The sequence below is a fragment of the Sphaerodactylus townsendi genome, linkage group LG14 (assembly GCF_021028975.2).
Source record: "Sphaerodactylus townsendi isolate TG3544 linkage group LG14, MPM_Stown_v2.3, whole genome shotgun sequence".
NCBI lineage: Eukaryota > Metazoa > Chordata > Lepidosauria > Squamata > Sphaerodactylidae > Sphaerodactylus > Sphaerodactylus townsendi.
In genome coordinates, this window is record NC_059438.1 from 16,316,252 (window position 1) to 16,328,648 (window position 12,397).

The 12,397-nt window shown below is 47.9% G+C and overlaps 1 protein-coding gene across 1 annotated transcript in view; it reads right to left on the reverse strand.

The window, feature by feature from the left end:
• The window catches only part of LONP2 (lon peptidase 2, peroxisomal), a 40,759-nt gene that overhangs the window by 11,119 nt on the left and 17,243 nt on the right, over positions 1 to 12,397 (reverse strand). The window contains exons 6-8 of the mRNA XM_048516069.1: positions 11,856 to 12,006; positions 6,096 to 6,222; positions 4,867 to 5,000 (exon numbers count right to left, since the gene is read on the reverse strand). Of these exons, the coding sequence (XP_048372026.1) occupies positions 4,867 to 5,000; positions 6,096 to 6,222; positions 11,856 to 12,006 (412 nt within the window). The remainder of the gene's footprint in view (positions 1 to 4,866; positions 5,001 to 6,095; positions 6,223 to 11,855; positions 12,007 to 12,397) is intronic.

Genomic DNA, 12,397 nt, shown 5'->3' on the forward strand with positions numbered 1-12,397 from the left:
AACCTGGTTCACCAGATTGGAGTCTGCCGCTCTTAACCACCACAACAGGTTGACTGAGAACTTTGCCAAGCGCCCAGTAAATCACACTGCATAGCTTGAGTGGAGGGGGAGCATTTGTCTTGCAGTTGATTATTCAGCACGACTTGATTCGGCGTGGCCGAGTGCAGCTCCAGCAGGCACATTTCTGAGTGATTTTATTTTGCCTGCCTCAATTTTGCAACAGAAAACCGTGCGGCTGCCCCATCCCAGGGCTGAATGACAAGCCCCTCCCCGTTTGTCAGGCACTCTTTTATTATGCACTGTTTTCGCCTGCTGCCGATTTAGGCCACACAAAGACAACTGTTCACAGCTCAGTACTTTTGGGCTCCCTCCAAATGGCTCAAATGGAGTGAAAAGGGGGGGGGATTGCTTCAGTTTTGCACCATTTGGAAGCATTAGGAAAGCCGTCCCTTTCCTCGCTGGGAGCGGTTTCAAGTCTCGCTCTAATTTTAACATTGTGAACAACCTCCGCTGGATCAGCTGGAACCCCAAAGACAGCTTTCCCTTTTGTTCGGCATTTTATAGTAAACAAGCCATTGTTTCCTACGAAGGCAGGAGTTCTTGAGTGGTTCCAGCAGTAGCCCAAGAAAACTGAACACGCTTGCTAATCAGCGGAATTTGGGGGTTGGATGAATAAACTGAGAGCAGCAGCGGCGTAGGAGGTCAAGAGCTCGTGTATCTAATCTGGAGGAACCGGGTTTGATTCCCCGCTCTGCCGCCTGAGCTGTAGAGGCTTATCTGGGGAACCAGATTAGCCTGTGCACTCCCACACATGCCAGCCGGGTGACCTTGGGCTAGTCACAGCTTCTCGGAGCTCTCTCAGCCCCACCTACCTCACAGGGTGTTTGTTGTGGGCAAGGGGAAGGGCAAGGAGATTGTAAGCCCCTTTGAGTCTCCTGCAGGAGAGAAAGGGGGGGATATAAATCCAACTCTTCTTCTTCTTCTTCTTCTTCTTCTTCTTCTCATCACTAGGAGTTCAATTTTACAGCTTTGAACTTTTGTTTCATGAGACTGTCAAAAAAAAAAACACCAAGTCACATCATTTGATTTCAGAGATACGTTGAAGAAGGGTGCAGAGACTACATATACTTGAGTTCTCTTCTCTCTCCTAGAGTGCTAGACAGATAATGAGGGGTAACTGCGCACAGATCAGGTTTGAACAAGTAAGATCTAAACAAAAATCTGAACAATTATTGCTGGGATAATTACTTCCTCTCCTGCTCACAGTGTTCCATTCACACACCACAGCTAAGATCATTATTGTGATCTTTACCCTAGATGTTAATGGGCACTGTGCTTTGCATAGAAATGTCATAGATTGAACCACTTACTTTTGTGACTATATATGTGCATGCGTCTGTCTATATGTGATGATTCCTTGTACATCCAATGAGGAAGAAGAGTTTGGATTTATATCCCACCTTTCTCTCCTGTAAGGAGACTCAAGGTGGCTTACAAGCTCCTTTCCCTTCCTCTCCCCACAACAGACACCTGGTGAGGTGGGTGGGGTTGAGGGAGTTCTGAGAGAACTGTGACTGCCCCAAGGTCACCAAGGAGGAATGCAGGTGTGCGGAAACACATCTGGTTCACCAGATAAGCCTCTGCCACTTAGGTGGAGGAGTGGGGAATCAAACCTGGTTCTCCAGATTAGAATCCACCTGCTCTTAACCACTACACCACTACTGGCTGAAGTAGACTCTCATCCATCAAAGCTTGTGCCATGATAAATCTGTTAGTATTGAAAGTACCACATGTCTCTAATTTGTTTAAAGGCAAAAGACTGGAATCTCTAGAGCTGTATTGATTTTCCAGCCCAGGAATGTCCATAGATTTGTCTGCTTATAGGAGCCAGCCATCAAATTCCAAGCACACGTTATAAACTCTCACTGAACTGGAGAAATGCATTCCTTTTGAAGAAAGATAGTGCTTTTTGGTATAGACAGGAAGTCTTCAGATCATGGGTCAGAAAATGACTGCATAGAGAACTGGCAAAAAAGGTATTCCGACCCTTGTCTCATGGGAGAAGGGTCCCGGTTCAGAGGCAGAGTTATGCTCTGCAATGCCCAGAAGGTTGCAAGTTCAATTCCTGCCATCTTCAGTTAGAACGACTGCAAGCAGTTTGCAGAAAGAACCCCTCCGTCACTCCCCAAGACCCCAGAGGGCCACCACAGCCGCAGCGGATTACATCGATCTAGAGGGGACCGAAGGTCTCACTGCCGGTCAGAGAGCGCCAGAGATGCTCAGGTACCAGCACCTGAGCTCACTTAACACACGGAACATCGAGAGCGCTTCGATTTAAAAAATGTTAATCTCGGCAAAAGCATTTTGTCTGGTGAAACAAAAAGGGCCAACTGACAAGGGCATTCTGGAAAAAAAAACACAAAAAGGTTGTGCAGACATCTGTGCCTCTCGGTTCTCCAGTCTGAAAAAAGATGCTGGCACAGGGCCGCGGCTGGCAATCGCTACGTCAACAACTTGGCTGCCAACTGGGGAAAAAAAACTGAAAGAAGGGGGATTTTTTTCTTAAAAGGATACCTGGAAATGGAGTTAGACTCTGGTACTCCTTTATTTCACACCTCCTGTAAAAAATCTCTTTCTAAACCTCCACATGGTGGTTCGAAGGCAGGAAATGTCTTCCTGAAACACCCAGGCAGGAACGTACACAAACTACTCACGGGCAAAGTACAGCAGGTTGAAGTCGGGGGGGCGCTCACATGCCTCCATGCAGGCAGTGAACAGAGCCCATGGAGGCAATGCGGGTTGCCGTCGCAACTTCGCATGGAGGTGTTTTTTTCCCCATGCACCTCCCTCCGCTGCTTGCTACAAAGCCTGGTAGGCATGGACCTCCACAGCCATGCTGCCGTTCCTGTGCCCCTCTGCAGCTATGCAGCAGAGAGGCGGGGACTGGAAAAAAAAGGGAAGCACAGCCAAGTAACGCTCTTCCCGGGGCAGCCGCTCGGCCGCAGCTGCACTCCATGTTAAAACTAAAGAATCACTGATTCTTGATAAACCTGGGGGGGGGGGGGGCACGCAGAGCAGACGGGCATTAGGACCAGGATCTGTGTGAAGTTCCCCCCCAACATGGGTTTACACCATGGTTAGCCCACATTTATTGGCCCGTCCGGAAGGGGCCTAAGTGGTCGAACGATCGGAATCAGCCAGAGGCAAGTCCCTGAACATGTCTGTTGTGCAGAAAGCCCACGTTTACAGGTAGCAGCGCTGCACAATGCCTTCCCCGTCAAAGCTCGGATGGACTTCAGGCTGGGAGAGTCAGAGCAGCAGGAAAACGTGAAGCTGATGCCGCATCAGACCACTGGCCCATCAGAGGTACTATCTACTTAAGCCTCGTGGTGGTTTTCCGGGGTCTGAGGCAGGAGGGGTCTTTCATATCACCAACTGTCAGATTCTTTAACTGGAAAAGCAGGGATTGAACGTGGGGCCTTCTGCACGCTAAGCAGATGATCTGCCGTTGAGCCACCGCCTCGCCCCAGCAAAAGGCAGTGTGTCTCCCAGGAGTGTTTGCGGGATCTGTTGAGATTTTTTTTCCAGGGCACCGTTTGGAAGCACTGCCCGACAAAAATGACCTTGGGCCAACTTATGCAGGGCAGCAGCCGCACGGCGGAGGCTGTTTTCCCCACAGCTGCGTCCTGAGATATTATGAAAAACTTGGGATTAAAGAACGTAACAGAGAGGCTGGGTAAAGGCTGCGTGGAAAATGACTACATCATCTGTCCCGAGCAATGGGGCAAGGTAATGCCCAGTGGCCACTAGAGACCTTGTCTTTGAGAATTCATCTCTTTATACATTTGAGGTCCTTTCTTTTGGGGAAAGAGAAGAAGAAGAGGAGTTTGGATTTCTATCCCCCCACCCCTTTCTCTCCTGTAAGGAGACTCAAAGGGGTTTACAATCTCCTTTCCTTTCCCCCGCCCCCACAACAAACACCCTGTGAGGTGGGTGGGGCTAAGAGAGATCTGAAGAACTATGACCAAAGTCACCCAGCTAGCATGTGTTGGAGTGCACAAAATAATCTGGTTCACCAGATAACCCTGCACCGCTCAAGTGGCAGAGTGGGGAATCAAACCCAGTTCTCCAAAACAGGCCCCCCACAACAAACCTGGTTCTCCGGAGTGCACCTGCTCTTAACCACTACACCATGCTGGCAGTGTATAGCTCAAATCAAATCACAGTGGGGCACAGAAAGGTTGTGGCTTCTTAGGTATATCTGGTCCATCGTTGTTCAGAGGAAGAAGAAGAGTTTGGATTTATACCCCATCCTTCTCTCCAGTAAGGAGACTCAAGGTGGCTTACAAGCTCCTTTCCCTTCCTCTCCCCACAACAGACACCTTGTGAGGTAGGTGGGACTGAGAGAGACCTGAGAGATCTGTGACTAGCCCACAGTCACCCAGCAGGAATGTAGGAGTGCGGAAACACATCTGGTTCACCAGATAAGCCTCTGCCACTCAGGTGGAGGAGTGGGGAGTCAAACCCGGTTCTCCAGATTAGAGTCCACCTGTTCTGAATTCTTGCAGCAGGCTGGCTCTGTTTCAGAAGACAAAACACAGGCTGTGCAGCCAGTTCCCACTGCTTCTCCACCTTCTGCCTGCAGACTTGGCTAAGGATGTACCCCAAGGGCATCCCATCACTCCTCCTCAGCGTTGGACACCCGGGACCCAAACTCTGCATATGTATTTTAGCAAGGGGCAAAAAAACATATGCAAATCTAAAAACAGCGAGACATGGCCATGGCTCCTTTAGCGGGCAACCTTCCAAGTCAGGGAACTGGCAAGAGTTTGCTACTGGCAGGAAAATTTTAACAGGCATATAAACCTTCTCCTTCTGTCCCTTCCGAGCGATCTGGCTTTGTCTCCTTGTGCTGGCCTTCTGCCACTTTCACGGCCACAGCCCGGCAAAGAGCTCCGAATTTGCGTTCCAGAGAGCGAACTCCTGCCTCGCGGGTGTACCTAGCACAAAGAAGCCGTGAGGTTCCCCTTCAGATATGCATCTGACATAAGAACATAAGAACTAGCCTGCTGGATCAGACCAGAGTCCATCTAGTCCGGCACTCTGCTACTCGCAGTGGCCCACCAGGTGCCTTTTGGAGCTCATGGACATTTATCTGGATTTATCTGATGGACATTTATCTGGATTTGCCACTTAGCAGAACTGCGCAGAGAGGCTTTTTGCTTCGGAACAATTTGGCTGTTTATTTCAACATGTGGAACAGTTACCCAGGAAGGCTCTAACTGCTGTGATAAAGCAAGACCCGTGGCTCCGAGTCTACCCGGGGGGAAAAAATAAGATCGAGATGCAAAGCAATATGGAAGTGGAGCCGAACAACCCCGAACGGAAGCCGGGAAGAGTTTAGTTGTCTCCATTTGCATAATCTGGCCATCTTAAAATGGAAAAAGACCAGATGAGTTTCTGGGAAAGGGAGATACAAAATATTCTTATATGCAGCCCGAAGCTCTTTGCTGACGTGGTTTTAATTTTTCTCTCCTGCCTGCCAGTGGAAGAAAGACAGGGCATTGCTCCTTCTTGGCAAAACCCCGTTTCCCTCTTCTGCAAACCAAAACAGAATGGACCCCTTCCCCAAGGCCAAACCCACAAGCAATTCTGTCGAGCACCAAAGTATTACAAAACCGTTTCAGAATACCTTTTCTCTGTTGACAGCTCAGTTAGGAGGCAACTACACTCTTTCCGTACAGTGTTTTGTTAACGTTGCAGTATTGGAAATCGATCGAAGGTACGGGAAGACTAGACAGCCGCGGGATGAATTAACCGCCACCCCCCTTCCTCCCAAATATTGTTCTGCTGGGTGAGCCCGGGGTGTGTGTGTGTGTGTTAAAAACATTATTGAGCCCTGAAGTCCAATCCCCAGGCCCTGCAAATCCTACTCAATTACTCCCCCAACCCAACCGCCCCCACCTCCCGTTCATTCTTCCCCCTGTCTGTCAGCTGCAGTGTGGGTGTGGGTGTGGGGGAGGGGGTTTCCCACCTATGCTGTAAGGATGACAAGGCACCCCCCCCCCCCAAAAAAAAAGTGGCAATAAATTTACCGAGAGATTATGGCCAGAGTCGTGTCCGGGGGAATCTGGATCTGCTGGGGAGTCAAGCCATGTTGCTCCAGCTGCTTTGGGATCAAGTGCCGATGTGCAATTTCCATCTTTTCTTCTTGTGTGTATCCTTTTAAAAAAACACCAGGAAAAGTTACCTGGAAGCACTCAAATGTTCTTTACGCACTTTATTTATAACAACAATAACAATAATAACAAAGTCTCTATTGGCGTACAATAAAAAATAAATGGAATAAATAAATGGGGCCCCTCAGCCCAGCCCCACCAGGCTGCTCCTTCGGCCAGTGGAGGCTCCGTTAACAGGGGTTAACAGAGGTTACTCTTTGTCCTGGGCTGCTAAAGGTGGGGCTCCTGAGGTGAGTCATTCAGTCTTTAGTTCAGTCTCTGGAATCAGCGGCGCGCGCCTAGCGGCGCGCGCAATTTCTTTCTTTTTTCTTTTTTAAAATAAATAAATTAATTAATTAATAAGGACATTTCTTGAGGGATAGTAGGTACAGATAGCTCCAAGGGGCACTGACTAAAAGTTTAATATCTAAATATCTAAACAAAAGCAGATATGAAGGCAGGAAGCCAGCAGGGGGATGGGGGCTTGCCAGTGTTTTGCACTGAGTGTCACATGTATGACTATCTGCCACTAGGCCAGAAGTTGTGGGTGTGCCCTCGCTGCAATGAGCTCCTGGCACTCAAGGAACGTGTCCGTTCTCTTGAAGCCAAGGTGGCAGACCTGGAGAAGCTGAGAGAGGCAGAGAGGGCAACAAACAAGGCTTTCAGGGACCTAGCAGCCGGGTCCCACTCCCAAGGTGACATCTCTTCAGATGTCATGGAGAATGAGAGTCTGGGTGACAGAGGGTGCCAGTCTGAGGTGGGGGAGATGCTCCCCTTAGATGGGATCCCTTCCTTAACTGGTGATCAGCTATCCCTCTCGCACTGAGGATACCCTGAGGTGGGGGGCTCCTTGTAGTGGGTGATTCGATCATCAGGAATATAGAGAGTTGGGTTTGTGACAGGCGTGATGACCGCATGGTGACTTGCCTGCCTGGTGCGAAGGTTGCGGATGTCACGCTACGTCTAGATAGGCTGTTAGACAGTGCTGGGGTGGGAGTCGGAAGATGTGGTCCACATTGGTACCAATGACATTGGGAAATGTAGCCGGGAGGTTCTGGAAGCTAAATTTAGGCTGCTAGGAAAAAGGTTAAAATCCAGGACCCCCAAGGTGGCATTCTCTGAAATGCTACCTGTTCCACACAGAGGGCGAGCTAGGCAAGCGGAGATACAGGGTCTCAATGCGTGGATGAGAAGGTGGTGCAAGGCAGAGGGTTTCAGATTTGTCAGGAACTGGGGAACCTTTTGGGATAAGGCAGGCCTGTACAAAAGGGACGGGCTTCATCTTAACCAAAGAGGAACAGGCTGCTGGCGCTCAACATTAAAAAGGTGGCAGAACAGCTTTTAAACTGATTCCTGGGGGAAAGCCGACAGGAGCTGAGGTGACTTCGGTTCGGAATACAGAGTCCATGGGGATGCAGACAGAGCAGGAGGTTTTTTTAAATCAACCACATACAAGTGAGGAACATAGCAATGTGATAAGTGATAGTGTCTACAAAAGGCTAGAGGGCAAAACACATAAATCCCAGGTTAGGGACAGAGACAGAGTATACAAGTGTCTCTATGCTAATAGTAGAAGCATTCGACCTAAAATGGGGGAGCTGGAGTACAGAGTTTTGAAGGAGGACATTGATATAGTGGGCATCACAGAGACATGGTGGAATGAGGAGAACCAGTGGGATGCTGTTATCCCAGGTTACAGGCTCTACAGGAAGGATAGGACAGGGCGTATTGGGGGTGGGGTGGCCCTCTACATCAAAGAGAGCATAGTGTCACATAAAATAGACAATGCAGGGGGAGCTGATTCCTCTACAGAAGCACTGTGGATATCAATACCAGGGGTGAAGCATAGTTTAACATTAGGAATATATTATCGTCCCTGACCAAAGCACACAAGAGGATTCTGAGATGGAAAGAAATTAGAGAGGCCAACAAAAGCAAAATGTTGTGGTAATGGGCTTATTTTAACTATCCCCATATAAACTGGAAAATGCATGTTCAGGTCATAGTAAGGAGAGAACATTCCCTGGATATGCTAAATGACTGTGGCTTAGAGCAGATGGTTGTAGAACCAACCAGGAGATGTGATCCTAGATCTAATTCTATGTGGGACCCAGGACCTGGTGCGGGAAGTCAGTGTTGTTGAGCCGATAGGGAACAGCGACCACAATGCTGTCAGATTCAGTATCTCTGCATGCGAACAAGTGACAACTACTAATGTAGTTACATTCGCCTTCAGAAAGGGAAATTTCTCAAAGATGAGGGGGGGATAGTGCGAGGAAGTTGAAAGGGAAAATCCAAGAGAGTCAAAAATGTCCAAGATGCTTGGAGGTTATTTAAAAACACAGTCTTAAAAGCTCAACTGGAATGTGTTCCACAGGTTAGGAAAGGCAGCGCCCAGTCCAAAAGAAAGCCACCATGGTTAACAAGGGACGTTGAGGAAATTATTAGGGAAAAAAATATGTCTTTTAGAAAATGGAAGTCCAACTTAACTGATAAAGAATACCAGAGAGAACACAAATGGTGGCAAAAGAGAAGCAAGTTAGCTGTAAGGGAGGCAAAAAAGGATTATGAGCAACGCATGGCTGTGAACATCAAAACCAGCAACAAACAGTTCTTCAAGTACATCAAAAGCAGGAAGCCAGCAAGGGAAGCGGTAGGCCCGTTAGGAACAAAGGGTGTGCTAAAAGATGACAGGGAGATTGCAGAAAAGCTGAATGAATTCTTTGCATCTGTCTTCACCCAAGAGGAGGTGAGGAAAATTCCTGCACCTGAACCAAACTTCTTAGGAGGCGAATCCGAGGAACTAACGAAGATAGTGGTAGACAAGGAAGAAGTTCTGGCAGCCATTGATAAACTAAATGCTACCAAATCCCCTGGCCCAGATTGCGTTCACCCAAGAGTTCTTAAAGAGCTCAAGCATGAAATTGCTGATGTTCTCACTTTAATATGCAACTTATCCCTGAAATCAGGCTCCATCCCTGAAGACTGGAAGATGGCCAATGTCACACCAATCTTTAAGAAAGGATCTAGGGGGGACCCGGAAATTACAGGCCAGTCAGTTTGACATCTGTTCCTGGTAAATTAGTAGAATCTGTCATTAAAGATAAAATTATAAAACATGTACAAAAGCAAAACCTGCTGAGAAAGAGTCAGCATGGCTTTTGCAGAGGCAAATCCTGTCTTACAAACTTACTAGAGTTCTTTGAGGATGTAAATAGGCATGTGGATAAGGGGGGAACCAGTGGACATTGTCTACTTGGATTTCCAAAAGGCTTTTGACAAAGTTCCTCACCAGAGACTGTTGAGAAAACTCAGCAATGAAGGAATAAGAGGGGAAGTCCTCCTATGGAAAACTGGTTGAGAAACAGGAAGCAAAGAGTGGGTGTAAATGGGAAATTCTCACAATGGAGAGATGTGGGGAGTGGTGTCCCCCAAGGATCCGTATTGGGACCAGTGCTCTTTAACCTATTCATAAATGACCTGGAAGTAGGGGTGGGTAGCGTGGTGGCCAAGTTTGCAGATGATACCAAATTATGTAGGGTGGTGAGAACCACAAAGGATTGCGAGGAGCTCCAAGCGGACCTTGATAAATTAGGTGAGTGGGCTAAGAAATGGCAAATGCAGTTCAATGTAGCAAAATGCAAAGTGATGCACATAGGGGCAAAAAATCCAAACTTCACATACACGCTACAGGGGTCAGTGCTATCATTCACAGACCAGGAAAGGGATTTGGGCGTCTTAATTGATAGTTCCATGGGAATGTCAACTCAATGTATGGCAGCTGTGAAAAAGGCTAACTCTATGCTGGGGATAATCAGGAAAGGAATTGATAATAAAACTGCAAAGATTGTCATGCCCTTATATAAAGCCGTGGTGCGACCACACTTGGAGTACTGTGTTCAGTTCTGGTCACCACATCTCAAAAAGGATATTGAGGAGATAGAAAAAGTGCAGAGAAGGGCAACGAGGATGATTGAGGGACTGGAGCACCTTCCTTATGAGGAAAGGCTGCAGCGTTTGGGACTCTTTAGTTTGGAGAGGAGACGTCTGAGGGGGTATATGATTGAAGTCTATAAAATTATGCATGGGGTAGAAAATGTTGACAGAGAGAAATTTTTCTCTCTTTCTCACAATACTAGAACCAGGGGGCATTCATTGAAAATGCTGGGGGGAAGAATTAGAACTAATAAAAGGAAACACTTCTTCACGCAACGTGTGATTGGTGTTTGGAATATGCTGCCACAGGAGGTGGTGATGGCCACTAACCTGGATAGCTTTAAAAGGGGCTTGGACAGATTTATGGAGGAGAAGTCAATTTATGGCTACCAATCTTGATCCTCTTTGATCTCAGATTGCAAATGCCTTAACAGTCCAGGTGCTCGGGAGCAACAGCCGCAGAAGGCCATTGCTTTCACATCCTACATGTGAACTCCCAAAGGCACCTGGTGGGCCACTGCGAGTAGCAGAGAGCTGGACTAGATGGACTCTGGTCTGATCCAGCTGGCTTGTTCTTATGTTCTTATGTTCTTATGAAGGAGCAGCCTGGCAGGGCCAGGCCAAGAGGAAGGCTGGGGGGGGGGGGTGATTCTCTGCCCCCACACGTGAACAGCTGGCATGTGCCTGGGGACATGTGACCCCCACGTCCCCAAGAGCACTCCGCCTCTGCTTCCATTACACTATACTGGTGAAGTTCTAAAAGGAAATATAAAACCAACTTTCATTTTTTAAAAACACAGTAAAGTGTTTTTAATGACAGGGTAGAAGGAGACAGGGAGAGCCGTGTCTGAGCCTTCTGTTTTGAGTGCCAAAGGTTTCAAAGTCGACTTCGGGTACCACCCAACGAAAGAAGCTCAGGGAGCAGGAAATACCTTTCTCAGAGATTCTGGAATGCAGCACAAAAATAGCTTTGTTTGTGCTAAGTCCAAACCTGCAAAAGGTCAGCTGCAGACAAACACAGGAGGACAGCAAAGGAGAAACATGCAGCCAGCATGCATGCCACTGTCAGAATTTAGTCTTTGGGAACCAAGGTTCAAATCACGGAGGAGGGTGGGCCAGCCACTCCTTCACAAACTAGGCTACCCAGCAGGTCTTGGCGACAGAAAAAAATCGAATCACCCTACCCATGCATGTTATTCTGATCTCAAAAGTGGGGTACAAGAGGGAGGAATCAACGAACCAATGAGTTTGAGTGGTGCTATATGGGCAAGGCTAAGGGGCGCAGGACCACTTATCAGATTGTGCATTCTATGATGTACATTGTAGAGACTGTGGCTCAGTGGCAGAAAACAGGATCGTCTTAGCAACCACAGCTGCTGGACAGCCAGCGTGGTATAGTGATTAAGAGCAGATAGACTCTAATCTGGAGAACCAGGTTTGATTCCCCCACTCCTCCACACGAGCAGCGGACTCTTATCAGGTGAACCAGATGTGTTTCCCCACTCCTACATTCTTGCTGGGTGACCTTGGGCCAGTCACAGTTCATTCAGAACTCTCTCAGCCCCACCGACCTCACAAGGTGTCTGTTGTGGGGAGAGGAAGGGAAAAGAGTTTGTAAGCCGCTTTGGGACTCCTTATGGTTGAGGAAAGTGGAGTATAAATCCAAACTCTTCTTCTGTCTATCAGTCAGTTCTCCGTTACCTGGAACCTGAATGATTTCCATTCTGTCCAACAGAGCTGGGGGGATGGTCGCCATGGTGTTGGCAGTGGCTATGAAAAGGACCTGCGACAAGTCGAAGGCGACATTCAAGTAGTGATCCGTGAAGCTGTGGTTTTGTTCCGGATCTAGGACCTTGAAGAAAAGGGAGAGGGAGGAGGGGGGAGAGAGCAGATACAAAGAGAAGAATTTTAATCTCGCTGAATTAATCCCCTGTTGTCATTGTTTTTAAATAAGGCCAATTTCCATAGATGGCCCATCACACAGATCAAAAAGATCTACAAGAGGAAAGATCTACAAGAGCTACAGTACAATTCCCTTTATAAAGAACAGAATCCTCTTTATAAGAGTAGATGGGGTAACCCTTTCCATACAAAGCAAAAAGAAAATTGACATTCAGGAGAAATATGAAACGCTCATGTAATCCAAAATGGCGCCCAATGCTGCCAGCCGGGTAAGGAGCCAGGCGGGGGGTGGGGGGTGGGGAGCGAATGGTATTTCCCCTCCCCTGGATGTGGTCAGCGCA